At 45.0% G+C, this 23,766-nt stretch overlaps 1 protein-coding gene across 1 annotated transcript; it reads right to left on the bottom strand.

Annotated features, from left to right (window-relative positions):
* Positions 1–10,198: 10,198 nt before the first annotated feature.
* LOC133342676 (coiled-coil domain-containing protein 115-like) lies at positions 10,199–23,191 on the bottom strand. Its single transcript, XM_061551995.1, has 6 exons — positions 23,178–23,191; positions 21,245–21,375; positions 18,759–18,862; positions 12,687–12,802; positions 11,823–11,996; positions 10,199–11,243 (listed from the first exon to the last, which is right to left on the bottom strand). Exons 2-6 carry the CDS (start codon positions 21,368–21,370, stop codon positions 11,089–11,091), a joined length of 675 nt encoding a protein of 224 aa, XP_061407979.1. The 5' UTR covers positions 21,371–21,375; positions 23,178–23,191; the 3' UTR covers positions 10,199–11,088.
* Between the last annotated feature and the right edge of the window lie 575 nt (positions 23,192–23,766).

Genomic DNA, 23,766 nt, shown 5'->3' with positions numbered 1-23,766 from the left:
ACCAATCAACTTCAAGGACAGTGCACATTATCAGAGTTATGTTCTTTTGTTTGTATTATGACTGCAGGTATTGCGGTCTATGCAAACATGACTCCTTGTAAAAAGGTGTCAGTTTTGGTCTCAGTGAGCCTTGCCTGGTAAAATACATTTTAAAAAATGTTTATGGTAGTAGTTTATATAAAAAAAATGTGTACCCATATCTTAAAAATGATTCGTGTGCACGTCCTCAAGATATTAGAGGACCCATATCCGTTTCAATCCACTGCGTTTGCTTGCAAATAACAGGTTCACGTAATTTGTGCCAACCATACAACAATCGGTTAATGCCGGGGGTACTGATTCTATGCACAAGTGGCGAGCACCTATCTTAATCGACGAATAATTTCGTTCCATGAAGCACGAAGTCCATCGTTTGCACGAGGGAGGGCCGAGGAACATGATCTGCACGGCTGTAAAACGTGTCACTTGGGTCGCACACATTGACGCTCTCACGGTTATCTATTTCCTTCTGACGGTCACAACACGTCAATGCAATTCCTGTCTATGAACAAGCAAACTTGGCGTGGACTCGATCTCGTCAGATCTTGGAAGCAGGTTCTGAGCTTGGGATAAAGGTGCTTGGAGGGCTCACCAACTTGCGTTGTTTTGCGGGCACTAATGTGGCTGTGGAGCAACATCCATCGTGTGTGTTGTATGTATGCACGTTGAACGTAGCCAACCGTGCTAATCAGAGGTGGAGCATTGAGTCTACGGGTAGTGTTAGTCTGTGGGCAGTATCTATGTTGAACTTCTTTCGCACCGTACGAAGACAACCGTGTGCTAATCGGAGGTGAAGCATTGAGTCTGTAGGCAGTATCTATGTTGAACTTCTTTCACACCGTACGTAGCCAACCGTACTAATCAGAGGTGGAGCATTGAGTCTACGGGTTGTGCTAGTCTGTGGGCAGTATCTATGTGGAACTTCTTTCACACCGTACGAAGACAACCGTGCTAATCGGAGGTGCGCTACTCCTACCTTCCCTGGTGATTTTCTCCTGGATGTTTCTGTTGCGCGTAGTCACTTTAAGATGTTTCTTGTTCATGTTTTAGTTTTTTGTTTGTTGCGGTTGCACCCGATTCAAGAGCCGAATGGCTCACAGGGCTTTACCTAATACATGAAACTGAACTGAACTAGTCAGGATTAAAACCTGGGCTCCATTTCAGACGGGGACTGTTCTCCAGTGGTGTGCCGGGCGTAATTATTTCTAAACCCGGCACACCACTTTCACTGTACCTTATGCTATGGCAGTGGGTCATGGGTTACTAGTCAGAATCAGACTGGAGGAATCCGATGAGCTATGAAGCTCTTTTTCACAGATGTCAAGTATGGGCGGGTCAATCACACGCCGACTTCAGGTTACCGGCAACCCAGTGACTTGCGAGTGAGACATTAAGCTCTATCTTGTCAGATGTTTTTTTTTTTCCGTGAAAACACATTCCTGCGGAGGGAGCTGGTAGGAACGTTGGGTTGCTCGGTCAATGGCCAGGGTCAACGGCGGCGTGGTGTATTCCGCAAATATGGCCGATTGTGAGGGTGGGCACAAGCCGGCGTGAGTAGGTTAAACGTTGAGTTTTATAAGGGCACCACGGGGTGACCAGCCCCTCCCCACCCTGCCCCACCCCTCCCACCCCCCACCCAGCCCCACCCAGCCCCTCCCCACCCCTCCCCACATAGCCCCTCCCCACCCACCATCCCCACCCAGCCCCCCACCCTCCCCTCTCCACCCAGCCCCACCCCTCCCATTTTTGGATGCACGACGGATGGACGGACACAATAATCCCCTGTGGGCTGCAGGTTCCTACCAGTAATATGTCAGTTGTTTCGTCACTGCACGGATGGGGCTAATTTGTAAAACAATACGTTAGAGCCATTCCGTTAACATTTGACTCTTTTGCATGCAGTGTTCTTCTCTTTATTTCACATCCTACTCTGAAGAGCCATTGCCTGAAACATTCGCCGACTCTATAGTTGATCGATGCAGTGTTAAAGACGAACGTGCCAAATGTATTTTCACTTCTACTTACGTCAATAAGTGAACAAGTAATTCGCATGTACTGTATACATTCTGTGCTCCCACAGTTCCCTCAGTGGCCCCATTTTCACAAGCACTGAATTCCCTAGTGGAAGGAAACCTTCAGCTGCTCAAGTTTCCATGAATAAGCTGACATCTCAAAGGACTCAACAAATCCGCTGTATACTCACAAAAGCCAGTGCACATGATTAACAAACCACATTATTTGCACATCCTACTTTGAAGAGTCAAAGAACCAAACCCACGTTCATAATCAACACTGCTTCATAACAGACAAATATAACGCTAACATTTCAGGAAATTGCTATTTCCCTGTCATTGCCAGGAAAACTTTTCTGAATCCGTGCCTGGATGCTTTCGTCAGCCCGGAAAGGCAGTGATAGCCGGTGGTGAGATATGTCGTCAGCCTGCGGTGTCCCTAACACGGCACTTGTTGAACATTCATTGAAGGAACTACGGTACCTGGCTTCGCCTCGTCTCGAAATCACTAGACTGCATTTAACTGTGTTAAAACAACAACACGTGCGAAAGTTGTGGCTACCTCCTCCAAAGGTGGGGGAAATAAGCTGCCGCCTCATTGTGATTGTGGTGAAGTGCGTTCTTCTTCTTGGTTCTTTCGGTAAAGTCACGTAGAAGGGAAATAATAAAATAATGAAAATAAAACATAATAAAATAATTCTCACGACGTTTCGGCCACAACGCAAGCAGCCGTCCTCAGGTGAAGAACAGTGCGTTCTGTCACGTACATAATCGATCATTGCCCGACAACACTCACTTGGAGGAGATACATACAAATGGAAGCCGTATCGTGACCCCCTAAATGCCATGTGAACGCTTTCCAAAATTAAAAAAACAACAGTTATAAGCTTGCTTTTCAAATGGCATGCAAAATAGATTAACTAGGGGTTTTTTCCCCTCGTGTAAACGTGACCTTGTGTGCCACTGCCACTGCAACCCCCCTTACCTTTACACTGTATTCTTTGGCCAAGTACACAGTGACTATTGAGCAACGGTGCACACAAAAGAACGTGACATTGCTCTTTCATCTCCTCTTCGTGACCGGCGAGCCACGGGCAGATCGAGATAACACACAATGCTGGTGGAGTGAGCGTGGGTAGTTAAAAAACAGGCGATATTATAAGAATAAAATTGACCGTCTGAAAACATCTGCATGTTAGCATGTATCGACCTATAACACCCACGGAATAACTCAATCACTCTGGTTCCTGCAGTCACGAAAGCTCCAAATTAAGATAAATAACTCAATCACTATGTATGTTGCATTTCTTTCGCACCGTACGTAGCCAACCGTGCTAATCGGCGGTGCGTGGGTCGGACAACAAACTAATCACCAAAAGCAGTTCTAAATAAATATAGATTTAAAAGTGCATAGCTCCAGTGGCTTCCTAATATCGGAAGAGCATTCCAGACGGCCACAGAAGCACATCTTTAAGCGTGTAATGCGGTGACCGTCTTTGTCCGATGGCAAACCAAAAGCTGCCGTGAGGATGAATAAACACCAAGTCTCAAAAATTAAAAAATTAACCCGTAAAAACAAAGTTTTTCACTATAAATCCTTTATATGCGTGGCGGCTAGAGTCCTCTCGTCCTCTGGCTTGAGATGGCTGCCACCTATGGGTCAGATGATTGCCTGCCACCATTAAGCAATTGGTAATTAAATATAAAAAAAAATTCCTAAAAAGTGTAAAATTTTGGAAAAAATTTTCACGAAAATAAATTGTCACGCACAACGAGTCTGTGTGCAAAATGTCAGCTCGATTGGATCACGGGAAGTGGGTTAAAAAACGACCGAAAGATTTGCACGGTCGTAAGCGCGCAAGCAAGCAAGCAAGTGAACTTTATATAAAGGATTTTAAAATACTACACGCCGAACAAAAATACTTAATTTTATAACTCAGAACAACACTCAGGTTCATAAAATGTAGCAAAGTTCCACAAGCCAGCCTCCCTTACATACACGTGCATGTAAGACCCCTTGTAAACCCACTGCTAAATGAGGGCCTGCGCACGCTGTGCGGGTCGTGCGGGTTACTTGATTGTGCTTCACCACGCTGGCCAGTGGGGTGACGGTGAAGGGCAGTGAGGGTAGACATGGGAGCATATAAGTATCGTTCAATAATTGGCTTTGCTGCAATTTTCTCTGCTGTGTGTATGTTGAACTTCTTTCGCACCTTACGTAGCGTAGTCGGGCACTCAAAGCCTACTACACACGTCACGAACGACGAGCGCCCATCCAAGCACTATGGGGCCGTCCATAAATGAGGTCACGCGATTTTGGACGATTTTTTACCCCCCGCCCTCGTCACACGGCGTCACAAAAAGTCAGACCCCCCCCCCCTCAAATATGACGTCACAAAGCTCTGCCCCCCCCACCCCAAATAAAACATGTTTCAAATCGCTTTAAACTATTGTCATTGTAGTGCGTAATTAATGTGGCGCTGCACTCTGATGTTGTAGGAGAAAACATTTATCAAAAAGTATATTTAATTAAGTAGAACGTGTTTGTCTGTATTTATTTAAAGTTGCGCATTTTTACGTGAGGTCACATTTCTCCCCCCCCCCTCGTCACACATCGTCACAAATGTCTGAAACCCCCCCCACCCCCTGTAGGTGCGTGACGTCATTTATGGACGTGCCCTATCCAGACTCGACGCTGCTTAGCTTCCAAAATGTGACGAAATGAGAGACATTGGAGGCGACTTGGTCGTAAAGGTTACGACACCAATTCAGAACCAAATGAAGCAAAGTCTCTTTCTTACAAAAGTTTACATGACGTAAGACGCTCCAGGTCCATGCGCAACGCGCCAATGAGTCACGAAGTAAGAAGTTTGCATTGACACGCCACGAATTTTCTTCGAAGGGATTTTGAAACCTGTTTACAGAGGGAAATGCCCCATCTGTGCTATGTCCTACTTCCTTATTAAAACCTTGGCAGTCAAAATTTTTTTACGAGCGTTGCAGAACTACCGGTTGCTCATCCGCTCCACCCTAATTCTTGCATCAAACATTCCTGCATTGCTTCATGCACAGGTCACATGCCACGTAACAGGATTGTAAAGCGGGTAAGCAAAACAGCTTTCAAATGAAAATGAAACGATGATTAAGAGCAACGTTCAACTTGTAATGCACCACCGCAAAGTATTCATTAATTATCTTTGGTTCTTTCGGTAAAGTCACGTAGGTATAAAATAAAATAAATTAAATCACGACGTTTCGGGCGCAACACAGGCGTCCGTCATCAGGTGGGACAGCCACAGCAAGAAACAATTGCTGAAGTGGGCAAAAGGGATGCTTATTTTATACCTACGTGACTTTACCGAAAGAACCAAAGAGTATGGATCCCTGCAGTCACGAAAACTTCAAATCAAGATTACACTGGTCAATGCACTTTTTCTGGCATAAGGTATTCCAACGGTGTTAAGGTAATTTTGGGGTGCTGATTCCAAATCTGGCATCAGTTTTTGTCTATCACATCAGATTTCTGAGATATCAAATATTCCATTTTCAATAAAAACTGCAGAAGAAAAATATTAAATAAATGTGGATATCTACATAAAATGATATTATAAACACACTATCCTAAAAATACAGCACCATATTTTAACACTAAAGCAGTCACTGACTCGCAACCATAAGTGACAAAGTTAATTTCGGGTAAAATCAATGAAAATGGGGTATGCCGATTAGAAAAAAAAGAGATGTGATAGAGCAAATCTGAGATCAGATTTGGAATCAGCACCCTGAAATTAGTCTAAAACAGCTGCAAAAGTCCAGGCCAGAAAAAAAGTTTTTTTTATTGACCAGTGTTATTCATGCATTCTCGAAGAGAGACACTCAAACACGCGAGGAACCACGGACAAGTGGGAAGGCATACATAATACAGGTTTGTTTTGGGGGTTTAATCGCGTAAATATATAAATGTGTCGTTAAAACCCGCCAACCACCCGAAACACAGCCAACTAGTAAGGGTTGTCACGTAAACAGAACATGCCAATTCGTCACGAGTACAGCACACCGGTGTGTTGGAGAGCCAAACCACAACATAGGCAGTAGCAGCCAGGCAGTGAGCAGGCGCCAACATTTGCCCAAGCTCTGCGGTCCTCTACATATCAATGTGCTATCGGCCAACTAACGAGTGCTTCCACGTGGCAAGAAACCGGAGCACCTGGAGAAAACCCACGCGTACCATACGGACGGAAAAGGTGGAGTCGACATTTCGCTGTACCGCCCTCTGCCGGCAAGTCAGGGTATGGTGACACCGACGGGAATGGAGGGAGTTGCACAATATTTGTGTGAAGTATGGACGATGATGAACCTCCCTTGCAGCGTACCAACCCTCACCTCCACCGTATTGATTTACAGGCGTGGCGCCACCACTGCCTGGCAAAATAAGCCACTGACAATACATTGCATTCAGCATTTCATTCTGAAAAGTACTTTAGGTGTTAGCCTGACGTCAGTATCCTGTCTAACAATGACTTGCTAAGCATTGCGTTTCGGCCCTTGAGTGTAACCTTTCACAAGCTAAAAATACACACTCCACTTCTGAAACCTTAAAAAAACTGGTAGAGCTACGCATGTACACACGGGGTAGTGGGGAGTGCACATTGTTATAAACCCAGTGACCTGAGTTTGAATCCTGGCCATGGCTAAGATTAGTGGATGGTGATATTTCACCCAGTCCTGGGTGATGCCAAGGTTTGCTTAGTCTTCAATGAGTGCAGTGTAAACAACACTGGGGAGACAAAGGCGATCGGGCGGGGTGCTGGAAACACAACACACTCGTGTGCCGTGCCGACCTTCACAGGTGCTCGCTAACAGCACTTGCCACAGCAGTCAGTATGGCTAATGTTTGTCTTATTTGACGTGCAGTATAATTACGTGGATGTTTGGGATTTACAATTGCATGCTGTGCAAACAGCACATGTGTCGCTTACTGGGAAATTATAAACATCCTTCACAAACATAAACACACTACAATTATTGCTAAGGAATCTGTCAGTTGAAATGTTGGCTTTTTTTCCTCGGTTAACAATAATGATTTACAGGACTTGGCTGTAAATGCCTCACCATGCGATGATGGTATTTAGATGTTGTTTGATCATAACTACACCAGGGTGGTCAATGCAGGTTAGTGAACGGGGGGGGGGGGGGGGTAACAAAACTGGTTTAGATATCAATCGCGAACTTAGGTCGTTGTGTTCAAAGACAATCCGATTACTTCTGCGCCACCACTCCCTCCTTCGCATTCTTCTTTAAGCAAAAAGTGATTTCGAATTTCTGCACAAATTCACATTTATTCCAGCACAAGAACCACAGCAACTATCCTGTACCGAGTATTCCGTGACGACGAAATACTGGACTGCAAAATATAACCTCCGTGCATGTATTGCTTATCTTGCTTGCAAAATATGTTTGTATACATATATTTACCTCTTTCATATATTCTTTGCACAACCGCCAACATATTTACACATTCCATACTTTGTTTTAGCGGGTAAAATATGATAACGAATCATAAAATAAAACCCGCTTTAAAAGAATTCGCAAGCCTGCGATAAGTTGCACTTTAGCATTATTGGCTGTCCTTTTTGCGAACAAAACAGTGACAAACATTGCACGCATCCTTGGCGTACTGCGATTAGCAGTGTGAAGGTCCTGTATGTCAGTCACCTTGACTTGGCAGAGGGCTTTATCAGGCATGGCAGGATCGCGAGACACAAGACCTTGAATCAAGGACAAGTCGAGTGCTATCCACGATGCCATTGGGCTCACGACACCACGAAGGTCTGTATATGTCTATACTGTTATCAGGAGACATTTTCGTTTTTTAAAACTTTCTTTACCTGCGGAAAAGTTGTTGTTCGTGCACATACATGCTTCCCCATTGCGTTTCAGGCAGCCCTGAAAAAAAATATATCTGGAAAAATATCAGTGGCGCTGGAATGTTAACAAAAGAAAATGATCAATCTTGACTTCAAGCTTTTGTGACCGCAGGCATTCATACTCTTTGGGTCTTTCGGTAAAGTCACGTAGACAGAAAAATAATAAAATAATAATAAAAATCACGACGTTACGATCGCAACACAAGCAATCGTCTTCAGGTGAAACAAAACCTGCCTCAGCAGTCCTGAAGACGATTGCTGGTGTTGCGATCGAAACGTCGTGATTTTTTATTATTATTTTTCTATCTACGTGACTTTACCGAAAGACCCAAAGAGTATGAAAATGATAAACATTAAAGTTCCACTATCTGGCATGATGTTGCCCTTCAAGATCAATAACCAGAACTAGAGAGCGGTGGCTTAAAACGAGGCACTTCCATGTGCGTGTACGGCTTCCTCAAAACTGACCCTCGGTGGCTAACAGCCATGCATTTCCATTGCAGCTTTCACTTCATCTCGGTCTGCCCATGGACTCCATCCCATAGTATCTAGGTTAGTTTGTGCACTGCGTGAAGAAACCGAAGATCCGAGTTCAATTCCCGGTAGCGGTCAATATCTGCACGTTACCTTGGTCACCTCCCTAATCACTCACACCCACTGACCAGAATGGTGAAGTATGGTAAAATGTGCCCCAATAATCAACACGGCGTGGGAAGGCCCTCGTTCGACATGGTGTGGGGTTTGCCTTCGTCCAGTAGTGGATTTATAAAGAGCTGAAAGTTATTATTCCTTCATATTGCAACGTGTCAGAGTCAGCCGTGAGAGACAATAAAACGTAGTTAATTACCAGTAGGCTGGTGCAACTCAAATGTCATGATTTGTGGTCACTAATCAAGAATAAAATCCTTTATCATTTGTATGGTCTCATTTTGCATGTTATTTTGTTCTGTCTCGCTGGCTACGTTACCCTAAACGTACATTTGCAAATGTCAATAGTAAAGAATCGATTATGTATGTTGAACTTCTTTCGCACCGTACGTAGCCAACCATGCTAATCGGAAGTGTGATAATACACAAGAGTTGCTGTATTGTGAGTGCAAAACATCAATTTAATCCATAAGTCAATGAATCGTCACAGGAATAACTATCCTCACGTTATACTCTGGTTAGTCGTTGTTGCGCGTTTAGTGCATTGCGCGATGGAGTATGAACTTGGCGAACCGCGCTTGATCACCAGTCACGGCTAACACCGTTGATGTGCGGTATCTGAACTTGTTCTGCCACTACCCTTCATCAGCCCACACTGACCGGCAAGAGTGAGGAATGGTTAAACAACCACCCTATGACCAAAGGGCTTGGAGAGGATTTCATCGAGCAGTGGTTTGACGAGGCACTTAGTTGTTAGTATTATGTAACATCTGCTCTAAAGACGCAAATGAGTATACGTTGTAAGCTAGCGCATGTATACCACAGTATACAAGAATAGTAAGTACGGGCAGTCCCTGACTTACGAACGAGTTCCGTTCCTTCGATACGTTCCTAAGTCAAATGGTTCCTAAGTGGAAACACAATGTGTTACGGTTCAACAAAAAATGGAAGCAATGTTAAACTCATAATTAATGTTGTTCATTTGCAGAACCAAATAGTTCAGCGGTTCGGTTCATAAGTGCGAGTTCACGTTCGCAAGTCGAATGGTTAAATATATTTTATGGAAGCTCATTTCTAAGTGCGGATGTTCATAGGACGGGCGTTTGTAAGTTAGGGACTGCCTGTATAGTATGATGATTTGTGGTTGATATAGCGTCTTACTATCCGCCAGAGCGTCAGAGTGCTTTACATTCACATCCCATCTCAACATTTGAAAAGGGACCCCCCCCCCCCCCAAGTTGTCAGCTGTCCCTGTGCAGCACTGGGAGGGCAGTACCTGGCCTACCAGTATTGGTGGGGGTGGGGTGATTGCTATGTATTATCCCAACGGGGCAGTTTGTGATGGAATTTTTGAGTTTGACCCTGATGCCGGCACACAGAGGCCTACGCTTGTGAATTACGGCATTGAAATGACAGGGGGGAGGGGGGCAAACTGTTTACAGCCTTGACAAGTTTGGCTTGGCTTGGTGTGGTGCCTTGAATTAATTGCAACTGAAGACCGCAGCCTTTGTTTAGGCTTAAGGGCTAACCGGATTTACATTTTTAATTCGACGGAGAGATTATTACACCGAGGAAAACACAAAGACACCTTCTTTCAAGATTTGTTCATTTAAGCCCAGTTCCAGGAGCCTGGGAAACAACTTTTTGTTTACAATAATAACCATTTACAATACAATTTGTTTACAACAGAGTCTAAATGTGACCGTGTCTAAAGACACTGTAGAGAAACCGTGAGCAAACTTGATTTTTGATAAAGGCAGTCATAGGCAGTGGGAAAAATGAGGGTCTTGAACCTGGACTTGGAGCACGGGGCAGGAAGTCGGCAGCACGGGTGACTTGAGAAATGGCGTTCCAGGTTTTAATCAGGCGTTACTTTTATTTAGCGACGTCACAAATTGATTTCAGATGCAATAAAGTTCCAGAATTCGTCTTACTATCCGCCGGAGATTAGCATCGTGACAATAACTCACCGTCTTTGTACCCACTGTTTATGCAGCCCCTTTTAACGTTACCTAAAAGTTACAACACGGTGAGCTCATGCTCTTTTAGTTCACATGACATTGGTGTCATCAGATTTTTTTACGAGCGTCATTAATTATAACGACCAATGGACATTAATAACAGCAACTGATAGAATAACCCAGATAAATACGAGGAAAACAAAAGTCACACGAGTTCACTCAACAATTTAAGATATTTCAGAGGTGGAAGGAGGAATTTCCCAAGGGGAGGGGAGTGGTCCCAACATTTTGACATCGTGCCTACCATAAATAAAAACCACAATGAATATATTTTCTCTGGTACATACGGTAACCGAGATTATTTTCAGGAACATAACCCTCAGGGTTTCAAAGGAGGCTGTCACCCCGTGTCTGCCAATGTTGGAGGGACCCAACTGGCATAAACGAAAGGGCTTCGCCGTGGCGATACTACCCGTCCCCCGGCCCCCCCCAGACGAGCTACTACTGCTCAGCAAGCAGCTCCCCTCTCTCCTCGCCCCGTGTTTCCCCGTCATTCGCCAGGAGGGCGGTTTTCTTCTCCAGCAGGGCTCGGTGGCGCACCCGCCGCTCCTCCACGCGCGCCTGCAGCGTGGCCACCTCGCCCGCCAGCAACACTGCTGTGTGTCCGCACAAAGACAAAGATGCCCCGTGAAGCCTTAACAAACTGTTTGGGCAAGTGCTGATAGCGAGCATCTATGAAGGTCGGCACGGCACATGAGGGGGTGGGTGGCCAGCACCCCGCTCGGCTGCCTTTGTCAGTGGCAATGTTTTAGACACCGCACCAGGTACTCATTTGAGGTTGAGTTGGCCATGAGCGGAAATCGAACTCGGGTCATCGGGTTCATAGTGCAGCGCGCTAACCGCTACACTTCCGCACAACACACACCCGCACGCAAACACAGTGTAACGCACAGCACACACAAGACTCGTCATCAGACAATCCATCAGCCGCTGGATGAAGGCCTCCCCTAAGCTGTCGCCATCTCTCAGAGTCCCAAGATCCAGCATCGGATTTCTCCAGAATAAATACTAAAGATGATTCTGAGTGTGAGCAGCTGCATGGAACTCACCATGAGAAACGATGAACATCAGCAAAGATGGAAATCATCGGTCATGGACAACAACTCTCACTTAAGAGGATGAGGCTAGACCATACATTTGCGATACATCACTGCTGAATGAATCTGCTGCCGTACCTTCTCGGAAGCTCCCCTGGGCTTGCCGTAGGTTCTGTGGCACCAGGATGCCGAACCAGCGCAGTGGGTCGCTGCTCTCCAAACCCGCCTGCTTGTCTTCGCTGGGGCATTTGTCGCGAATTGATGGCTCCTCTTTGACACCGTTGCTGGGCGGTGCCTTCCTTCTACGCAGTTCTAAACAATGAGACAGACACACCTCGACTTCAATAGACATGGCCGCTGAAGAGTGGTGGTGTTGGTGTTAATCGTGGTGCTGATGCTGGCAGTGGTGGTGCCGTTTCTGGCGGTGCTTGTGTTAGTGATGCTATTAATGGCGGTGCTCGTGGTGGTGGTAGTGGAGGTGTTATTAATGGTGGTGGTAATGGTGGTGGTAATGGTGGTGTGGGTTTTAACGGTGGTGCTGGTGGCCTGGCACAAGCGTTGTGGTGACGTCACCGCCACTTAGTGGCGAATGGCGGTTGTTGTTGCTGGTGGCAATGCTGCTGGTGCTGCTGGTGCTGCTGTTGGTGGTGATGCTCGTGGCAGCGGTATTCATGGTGGTGGTGTTGGTGTTAACGGTGGTGGTGTTGGTGTTAACGGTGGTGCTGATGCTGGTACAGTAGGGGGCAAAGGTGGTGCATCGGCCAGACATCTGAGTCAGTCAACCCGTGGCACCCGAGTCTGTCCCGTGGCCTCCTGCCAGCGGGCGTTCGACACTCCACGTGGCCTGAACGTGCACATGGCCAGGCACAAGCGCCGTGGTGACGTCACCGCCACTTAGCGGCGAATGGCGGTTGTTGTTGTTGATGGTGCCAATGCTAGTGCTGGTGGTGGTGTTCATGGTGGTGGTGTTCATGGTGGTGGTGCTGGTGGGCAGGCGTCTACCAGGGCTCTCAGCTGCTCCAAGCTCCTCCACTTGTTGCTGCTGGTGCTCACTTGGCGCTGTCGTCTGGGCCCTCGTGAGCTCCGCGAGGAACTGAAATCCGTCTCCTTCTGTCTCACTACGCCGAGACAACGAGCGCCCGCACAGTATGTACAGGGTGGCCCAAAAGTCAGGACACACAGGGTTGATAATTGGTTCTTTACCCTTCTATCTGGCAACAAAACTGACACCTTTTTACAAGGAGTCATGTTTGCATAGACCGCAATACCTGCAGTCATAATGCAAACAAAAGAACATAACTCTGATAATGTGCACTGTCCTTGAAGTTGATTGGTCCACACCCGAGACAGCTTTCCTTAGAGCCTAAAGGCGTCATCTGGTCCAACCCATATGAGACTAGGCTCTAAGGAAAGCTGTCTCGGGTGTGGACCAATCAACTTCAAGGACAGTGCACATTATCAGAGTTATGTTCTTTTGTTTGTATTATGACTGCAGGTATTGCGGTCTATGCAAACATGACTCCTTGTAAAAAGGTGTCAGTTTTGTTGCCAGATAGAAGGGTAAAGAACCAATTATCATATTTTTACTGGCAAATGAGGTTCCCATAGTGTACACACAGGGTTATTGTATTTATTGGAACACATTCCATTGGGTTATTTGTTTTATTTTCACAAATGTTCAAACGGACTTCCGTTAACATTAATACTCTTTTGAAATGAATTGAGGACTTTTTTTTTAAAGATTACACGGTGTAATCTTTGAACATCCATCGATTATGTTTTGGCTCAATTCATTCAGGGTTCTTGGTGGAGTTTTGTAAACGAAAGTTTGTGAGGTGATCCCACAGGAAGAAGACATTTAGAATTTAATAATGAGGATACAATATAAACTTAAAGAACAAATCATGAAAATGTTTTAATTCCAGTATTAAAAGAAATGAATTTGTCTGACATTTAGGCCCCCCTGTATAGCCTTTTAAAGACTGTTGAGGCAAGTGCTGCTTGCGAGCATCTATTAAGGCGAGCACGCCACACGCCGGGGTGGCGTGTGTTGCAGCCAGTGCCATGGTCGGCTGCCTTTGTTCTGTACTCGCCAGACCTTCACCAACCCGCACTGACCAGCGTGGTGAAGTATGGTCATATAACCCCTATGACACGCATGGCATGGGAAGGCTCTCACCCAGAACGGAATTGACAACAGGGCTGTAGACATGTATACATATATACAGTATGTACAACATATATACAGTATGTATATATGTATACTTCAAATCTAGATTATACAGTTTGTGATTATGTGATCAGCTGATGCTAAAACAGTGGGCCAGATACCAGTCTGCGATTCAGATTTCAAGATAAATTATTCCATGTCTCATACTCTTAGGTTTTTTCCACTTGATACAGTAAATTTAGCTGTGACGGTCCCACCTGAAGCCGGAGACTTGTGTTGCCTCCGAAACGTCGTGATTTAATTGATTTATTTTCATTTATTATTATTATTTTTTACCTATTGACTTTACCGAAAAAACCTCAGAGTATAAATCCTTGCAGTCACGAAAGCTTCAAATCTAGAATTATTCCACGTCTCCATTATGGACATTGGTACAAATCACCAAGGAAATGGTGTGTCCGTTTTGTCAAGATGGCAACCGTTTAGTGTGCACTCGCAATTACATGCGTAGAGGTCCTCATGCAGCAGTGGATTGACAATCATGCTGTACATGTCCATGTACACCACATACAGTAACACGAACAATGCAATGTCATTGTATTGCCTGCAACTGTTGTACCCGATTAAATAATGACACTAAAGAATAGGAGCCAACCCATTGATTCTGAAAAGCTGACAAACTGGATCTCCAGAAATAACCACAAAGCCTCTTTGTACTGTACCTAAAAAGACTTTGGGTACAGAGTACAAATACACACAGATCCATGTGTGACTAGAAGAGACACGCAAAGATGTGCCCCATGGAATACACCAATATTTATTTCACACGAAGCAATGTTGTGTACAGCCCTTTTGTCTATCCGCTGCTGGATGACAACCTCCACAATGCCAAACGGGTCGTGCGGGAGTTATTGAATTGGACTTCATCATGCTGGTGAGTGCTGGATTGGTGAAGATGGTGAGCATAGATGTTGGAACGTAGTGCAGTACAACAACAAATTTTGTTGAAACGCCCCTCTGCTGACAACCTAGCCTCGTAGCAGCCTACCACCACCTGTTTTACGCATGGCGATTGCCCATAGAATCCCTATCCTGGCTCAACCTTTGATTAAACCTGTCACCAATAAGGTCACAACAAACCGCCACCCCCCCCCCCCCCCCCCAGTTTAGAAAAAAAATATTTGGCTTCTGCAGGTGTATTTAAAACAGAAATGAACGTGCAAAGTAACAAAAAAAATGTTAGGGGTAAATTAATTTGGGGTCACAATACATGTGGACCACACTGTAGATCAGCTCTCTTGTATTCACTCCTGCTGGACGTTCGCTAAACATGAAGGGCTGCACCGCTCGGAGAGAGAATGGAATATTTGCTTTGTCTCATGACGTGACCCCGATATCACAATTGGGATACAACTGAGGAAAAAGACAGAAAAAAAAGACAAACAGACCACCGGTCAGGCAATGTTTGTTTTCAGAGCAGTTGCTTTCAGGGGTATCATTAGGACAGGGGAAGGGCAGTTAGTGGCCAATCCCTCCAAACAATGGGTGACTGCTGCCAGGAAACAGGATAAGTCGGTTTAAATTAAGACTGGTCTTTAGCAATCCCATGGCAATTTTCCTGATACAATCCGATGCCTGGCGACACACATCCGACAGAACCCAAACACGCACGTCCTTGGAATTACAAAGCACACATAAAGTTTAAAGAAATGTTTTCAGTGCTTCATTGTAAGGAAACATGGGAATGGAAATAACGTCAAACTGCTCCAAACGGCTCAATCAAAATCAGTCTCCCATTATGATTCTTATGCTGGTCTCCAGGCAAAACTTGTCTTAACGTCTTTCTCTCTTTTCCCAATGTTATCCAGACTGTGCAATCGACATCACATTACGAGAAAAAAAAACAAATTAATTACCATCTTAAGCAGAGCAGCGTAATGAAGGCCAGACGAACTCATAAGCCATTAAAGCCTCAGATCCTAATATTTTCAGGCCCTCTTTTAAGGCCTCCATTCTATATTGAAGTAATAGCTGAGCGGCGGTAGCTGAATTACGATGACATCATTCATGACTTCACCACAACTGATGCTAGGAAAACACGTTTTGTTTGTGTGAAGCAATTAGTGTAGTGAGTGATTTATGTTTGATGAATTTACCTAGCCAATTGTAATATGTACCCTCCTCTTAGCCTTAGGCCCCTCAAAACCTCCGGCTCCGCGTGCAACCCTTTGTGTAAGAGATCATCGAATGGAAACGAATATCACACAGCAACTTTGGAGATTCTACCAAGCGACCTCTGATCCACATAGTAGGGGACAGCACTTTCGCCGCCCACTCTGCCATCAAGAGTAATGTTGTTCGTCACATGACAATCAAACGGAGATATTTTTTTAAATATTCCAAGCGGTGAAATTCAGCCAAATTTAGTGTCAAACCAAACCTAATGCTGTGATTGTTTTGTGCAGACACCATCAACTCTCTACATATGAAATTGTAGTTGTATCACAACTCGGCCTAAGCGAGTTTATTAGTCTCTATGTGAGTCTATAGGCCTCTATGTCTATCTGTAAAAGTCTATGGGTTCCGTTGTAAGTCTCATCGGCTTTCTGTGTAAATGAACAGTTAATAGGTGAGTTGAACACGTAGGCTTTCGTGACCAATATCATCCATAAGAGATGTTTTGGGTTAGATCGCATAGATATATAAATGTGCAAAACTAGCTACTACTGTATTCTTGGTTCTTTCGGTAAAGTCACGTAGAAGGGAAATAATAAAATAATACAAACATAAAACAATAAAAAATTTTCACGACGTTTCGACTGCAACACAATCAATCATCATCAGGTGTGAAATCCACAGCAAGAAAATTAGAGAATTTTAATTGTTTTATGTTTGTATTATTTTATTATTTCCCTTCAACGTGACTTTACCGAAAGAACAAAAAATATGAATCCCTGCAGTCACGAAAGCTTTAAATCAAAATTTAACTACTACTGGCCAAGACTAATTAGATAATCTATCGAAATTAAAAGAAATAAAAATAACTTGAACCGTTCGGATAGCTGCGTGGAAGGGAATAATAAAATAATACATTATTTAAATGCATGCCTACAAAGGGCAGCGCACTTCAATAGGGATTACCGTTGGTACGGCTATTTTAATACACATGTAGTAAATTGAGTCACTATGGCGTTCAGCGCCAGCTACTGTCACAAGAGTGGAACTGTGGGTCTTGAGCCATCTCTGGCACCAGAGTAGCTATGGCATAGGAGTGGGCCATAGGGGGCATGGTTCTGGTGACAGTCAGAGGGAGGGAAAGTGAGGACGTGACAGTCTGGGTGAACCCGAGAGAGCACGTGACCGGGACAGGGTAGCGAGGGGGCCCAAAGGGTGGCTTGAGGGACACGTTATGAGTGGCCGAGAACCTTCTGGTGAGATCCAGAAGGGGGCGTGGCCGAGGGCGGTGCCAGGCCACGCTCGGCAGCATAAAGCCGAGGTCCCGAGAGCAATCGCTGCCGTCTGTTGGAATGGAACCCGTCGGTGCTACGTCTCTTCGAGCTTCGGTCCTCGGTCTTTATGCTCGGCATCGTGGGTCAGGCAATGTGTTACTGACTGACCCGGTAATGTAGTTACCCCGTTGTGGTGGAGTTAAACAGTGTACCTTTATGTAGTTACCCTGTTGGGGTGTGAGAATCAATGTGTTGCCTCTAAGTTTAAGTGTGTGCCTCTGTAGAACCCACTACACACACAATAGACAGGAAGGACAAGTTCAAAGGGCTCGCATAATGCATAATGTACGTTGCCTCAGTAATCCCCCCCCCCCACGTGGCGCAAAAGCGCAGAAGCGTGATCACCACATCTATGCCTCTACAAGAGGAACGAAACAGGTGGACTTCTGCACAAATCTGGCTGTCGCCTGATGAAGCTGGTTTTAATTACTGGCGAAACATCGTTCTCAGATTTTAAATGTTGTGGCTTGGCTCTCCAACACACCGGTGTGCTGTACTAGTGACGAATTGGCACGTTCTGTTTGCATGACAACCCTTACTAGTTGGCTGTGTCAGGTGGTGGCGGGTTTCAATGACACAATTATATATTTACGCGATGTAACCCAAAAAAACCTCAATAGGTCACGACCATTAACTCAACACTTGAGAACCCAGTTTCACCACGGATGGCTGAAACCAGGGATTAATCCCAGGATCTCGGTGGTACCAGCTCAGTGCTCTGACCTCTGGGCCAGCTGGTCACCTCGGGCTGGGGTCCAGGAGCACAACCCTAAATAGATTATGCTAATAACAACAGGCCCACCCATAATTACATTTGCCAGCAACATTCGATCATTTTTCTTTTAATCCAAATTAGTTTTAGTTATGCTTTTGATTAGTGAAGGGGTTATCTGTTACTCCGTATATACTAAGAGGTCATATTTGTATGCCAAACTCAAAACGGTTCATCTTAAAACATTTAAAAATTGTATTCATATCAGGCCTCATGCTGTAAAGTACAGTTTCCAGTGCTTATTATCCACTTAAACTCTCTGGCCAATCGATCCGCTATGAAAGAGCCATTGCCCAAAAACATTTCTGATTATATATTTTACCTTTCAAGGTTACACATGGTGTTGTTGAAACTAAAAACTAAACTAAACCATTTTTATTATGAAGCCCCACTGAGCTATATAGCTCTTTTTAAGAAGCGATCAGGCCACAAATGATAGCTCAACAAAGTGGTTTATCACGTGGAAATATATAGCAGCCAATAACTCTAAACGTGTGTATGGACGTGTGGAGTTTTTATTTATTTCATTTGTGCTTGTGCAGCACTACGAATGCAGCAGCATACACCAAACAATTTGTTTAATTAAAAAAAAAGTCTGGGGAGTTACTCGCTTGTGAGCTGACCTTGTGTGAACATGGGCTTGGGGCGTGATGTGATGCGGGTACTGCAGAGTCGAGACGGCTCGGCTGCCCATGGAGTAGCGAGCCTTGGAGAGAGACAGCCAACCCTGACGGGGGCGACAAAGGGTGGCACTCACAGTTGACACCATTGGCACAACTAAACAAGCACAACGGGAAGATTTACACTGCTGGAAAACACTCCCATGCCCACGGAGACCCTCCTTATAGCCACACACACAGCCAGTTAGGATAACGTGCTTTTGTACATGCACAGCTTTGTAAACCCACTGCTGGATGAGGGTCTCCTAAGTCCGTATGGGTTACCTGACCATACATCACCACGGTAGGCAGTGTGTGTTCATTTAGGTGGGAAGCATGGACGTTGATGCACAGGCAACAGTGGATATTGCTGTGCTGCCCCCTGCTGCCTCGGTATTACAGCGACATTAATGTCCCACGAAGTCGTGCTACCGCAAAGTTACAAAACAGAAACTTCCAGGAACATAGAAAAGCCATCCGATGTGTTTTTGGGTCGTACCGTGTGTTGTTAGCCATGCTGTCCAACTTTTCGCTCCACGTGAAGGGAGCTTATTTCGTAACTGAATGTAGCTGCTCATTTTCTCAATTATCTAGTGTTGCGAGCTGCTGTTGGTGTCTGATGTGAGCTGTCTGATGTTGTGTTTATGCAACGTATTTGTATAAAAAAAATATCATGTGCGAAGGCGTTGGAGCAAAGCCCAAAGAAAACAAGATCCGATCTGGGCACTTAAACTCGTGTGCTGCCAAAGGTGGCGTAGCAAACGAGTTGGGATCCCACAGGCTACAGAGGGGCCCAGGTGCCAGGCTACGAAGAGGCGGAGAAATTGGACAGTGGGGGCTCCCCCTCCCCCCCAGATGAATTCACTGCAAGAGGAACCATGCCAACCATGTCATCCCACTGTTGCCTGATTACACTCGGTGTAACTTCTGCGATAAAACTGATGGTGGTTGCACACACAACGAATTTCAAGATATAGTAGAGTAGGATCTTGTGTCAGAGGGTATGCCAAGCGACTACGTGACAATAAACCACTGGCAAAGTTAGCAATGCTGGATATGCATGCCTTAGGAATGCAGTATCAAATTAAATGTTAAGGTGTGCTTACAACTGCCATATGTGGCACCGTTCGCAGTGGGAGCGATATCAATGCATCAACGATGATGAAAACATGTTATCTCTAGATTTAAAGCTTTCGTGACTGCAGGAATTCATATTCTTGGTTCTTTCGGTAAAGTCACGTAGAAGGGAAATAATAAAAGGAAATTTGAAAAAAATGTGAATTTTTTTTCTTTCTGTGGATTTCACACCTGATGATGATTGCTTGTGTTGCAGTCGAAACGTCGTGAGCATTTTTATTGTTTTATATCAGTATTATTTTATTATTTACATTCTATGTGACTTTACCAAAAGAACCAAGAATATGTTATCTCTAATTAAATTGTTAGTTTTTACAAATCTTTATATTAATAAGTTAAAGCAACTGGGTGCCGGATGCCAAGCAAAAGTAACTCATCACAGTTGACTGAATGTTGGAAATTGCTAGACCTGAGGGCTGAGCCTCATGGTAGACAGGTAACTGCTTGTGCAGGAATAAGACATTGATCATCAACTCACATGTGTGAGTGAAACCAGTTCGGAATCAATCGTGTTGGCAAAAGCAGCACAAATGGTTTGAAACGGAGCTGTTAAAACAGAAGTTTGATGGATTATTCTCAAACGGCTGTCAGAAGAAAGTTGTACCCGATGCACTTAAGGGGCCGAACATAAAGCACCAGGCAGATGTTGAAGGAGGCCGGAGCAATGCAGCCTATGCCATATCCCAGCCGTTGATCTTGAATTTGGGTAAAAATTAGGCGACCGGGTGGCTAAAAGGGCAAGAGCGTTGAGCCGGCGCTGCTGAGATCCTGGGTTCAGATCCAGCCACCTGTGATTCAACGAGGTTCTCGAGTGGAGTGAGCGGACGGTCTCTGTCTGGTCACCAAAAGCCGCACACAAAACCCTCGGTGACAAGGTGGAACTTGTTTCATGTTTGTGTGAGGTGCAACATGAAGTCGTAAATGATGATGATGATGATGATTAAAGTTGTTTAGAAGCCGGACATTGTTATGGATCAGGAAGCAGCCAGAGAGCGAAGGAGCAAACGGGAGACGGTTGTGGGATAACACTCCAGGAGACGTCTCAAAGCAAGACAGCCCTTCACCAATGCTGCAATACCTTGAAAGATTACATTGGGTTTGTTAACAATTAAACCCTTCCACTATGTGAGATGAATACAACATTGAGTGCCTCGGGGAATGTCTGTGTTTATTTGCTGCTACATAATTGCATGTTTTTAAAATTATTCTTGGCACAACGCTGCTTTGACAATCCTCATGGGGATTTATAGATCTAAATGGGCTTTTAACTAAGGCTCTGTAAAACTAAACGATGACGTTGATGACGTGGTCACCTGCTGGACGAGGTCATGGAGCCGCGCCCGTGTAGAGTTCAGGTTCTCCAGGTCATCAAAAGTGGCCAGCGTCACCTCGTCCAGTGCCTCCCGCACCTCCTTCACCTCCTTATTCATGTCCTTCATCTTCCCTGGGTAAAACAAACAAAACTCCCTTGGATGACCTGGTCAGTGGAGACACATTTGCAGTGATGTACATGTGGTCGCATGGTACGGTGTCCTCAAAATACTGGGCTAATTCAGCGAGACTCAGTATATCCGTTTCCTTCACAAAACCCTGCTGCTTCCACAACGACCAAATTCAAGCGAAATTAGCCCATAATTATCCAACACTCGCAAATTCAATCCCGTTAGCAACTGAGCAGCACGTCGTCGCCTTGTTATCACTCATCTATCCCTACCGCCATGGTTATTGTTCCCGTGAACTTTACCTGATGATTCCTCCACAAATGTTGAGCATGCCGAACGACCAGGCTGCTTTGTCTCATACATTGTGTTCAACCACCACACAGCAGGTCAAAACACATTCCTGCGGAGGGAGCTGGTAGGAGCGTTGGGTTGCTCGTCAATGGCCAGGGTCAACAGCGGCGTGGTGTATTCCGCAAATATGGCCGACTGTGAGGGCGGGCACAAGCCGGCGTGAGTAGGTTAAACGTTGAGTTTTATAAGGGCACCACGGGGTGACCAGTCCCTCCCCACTCCTCAACTTTACAATCCTCCCCCACCACCCCACCCCCGGCTCTTATAACCTTGGTTGTTTCAAGGAACGAGTTAACACTCATCAGTTACAACTTTGATCGTGCTGTTTGTTGCTGACTGCTTGACCCATTTGGGAATGAATATCCCGTGCGAATAGATTGAGTGGATCCCATGTGTGATGAGTTTAAGTCGCTTGTGAAGGAATTACATAGATCCCATGGCAATGAGTACATCAATAATACGGTTAACGAACGAGCTTTATCCCATGTGAATCACTATGTCAACGATACTTAATGCAGTTAATGAACTAGACACCATGTGAAAGAATGAGCACATCGTGGAGAATGATTGCAGTAAATACTTTACGTAGAGCCCATATGAATGAGTGAACTATATCCTATATGAACGAGTGAGTCAATCAGTGAGAGTGAATGCAGTAAATGCGTTAACTGGATCCCATGTAAATTAACTATACAGTACATTAATGATAATGGATACAGTATATGAATGACACAGGTCCCACGTGAATGACACGAGTGAGAGTGAATGGGGTAAACGAATCAGCTAGGTCCAATGTAATGGGAATGAGTTAGCGTGAATGAGTGAGTGGGAATGAGTGAACCTGAATGAGTTGGGTCACCTGTGAATGAGTGATGGTGAATGAGTGATGGTGAATGAGTGATGGTGAATGAGTGATGGTGAATGAGTGATGGTGAATGAGTTGGCTCACCTGTGAATGAGTCACCTGTGAATTAGTGATGGTGAATGAGTCACCTGTGAATGAGTGATGGTGAATGAGTTGGATCACCTGTGAATGAGCTGGATCACCTGTGAATGAGTGATGGTGAATGAGTGATGGTGAATGAGCTGGATCACCTGTGAATGAGTGATGGTGAATGAGTGATGGTGAATGAGTCACCTGTGAATGAGTGATGGTGAATGAGTGATGGTGAATGAGTTGATCACCTGTGAATGAGTGATGGTGACTGAGTGATGGTGAATGAGTGATGGTGAATGAATCACCTGTGAATGAGTGATGATGAATGAGTGATGGTGAATGAGTGAGTGATGGTGAATGAGTGAGTGATGGTGAATGAGTGAGTGATGGTGAATGAGCTGGGTCACCTGTGAATGAGTGATGGTGAATGAGTGATGGTGAATGAATCACCTGTGAATGAGTGATGATGAATGAGTGATGGTGAATGAGTGAGTGATGGTGAATGAGCTGGGTCACCTGTGAATGAGTTGGCTCACCTGTGAATGAGTGATGGTGAATGAGTGACGGTGAATGAATTACCTGTGAATGAGTGATGATGAATGAGTGATGGTGAATGAATGAGTGATGGTGAATGAGTGAGTGATGGTGAATGAGTGAGTGATGGTGAATGAGCTGGGTCACCTGTGAATGAGTTGGCTCACCTGTGAATGAGTGAGTGATGGTGAATGAGCTGGGTCACCTGTGAATGAGTGAGTGATGGTGAATGAGTGAGTGATGGTGAATGAGCTGGGTCACCTGTGAATGAGTTGGCTCACCTGTGAATGAGTGATGGTGAATGAGTGACGGTGAATGAATTACCTGTGAATGAGTGATGATGATTGAGTGATGGTGAATGAGTGAGTGATGGTGAATGAGTGAGTGATGGTGAATGAGCTGGGTCACCTGTGAATGAGTTGGCTCACCTGTGAATGAGTGAGTGATGGTGAATGAGCTGGGTCACCTGTGAATGAGTGAGTGATGGTGAATGAGTGAGTGATGGTGAATGAGCTGGGTCACCTGTGAATGAGTTGGCTCACCTGTGAATGAGTGATGGTGAATGAGTGAC

Source organism: Lethenteron reissneri, chromosome 15 (assembly GCF_015708825.2).
Source record: "Lethenteron reissneri isolate LAM-NWPU_2019-01 chromosome 15, ASM1570882v1, whole genome shotgun sequence".
Taxonomy (NCBI): Eukaryota; Metazoa; Chordata; class Hyperoartia; order Petromyzontiformes; family Petromyzontidae; genus Lethenteron; species Lethenteron reissneri.
The sequence above is the reverse complement of the archived record's forward strand: the minus strand, read 5'-3'. Positions and strand labels throughout refer to the sequence as shown.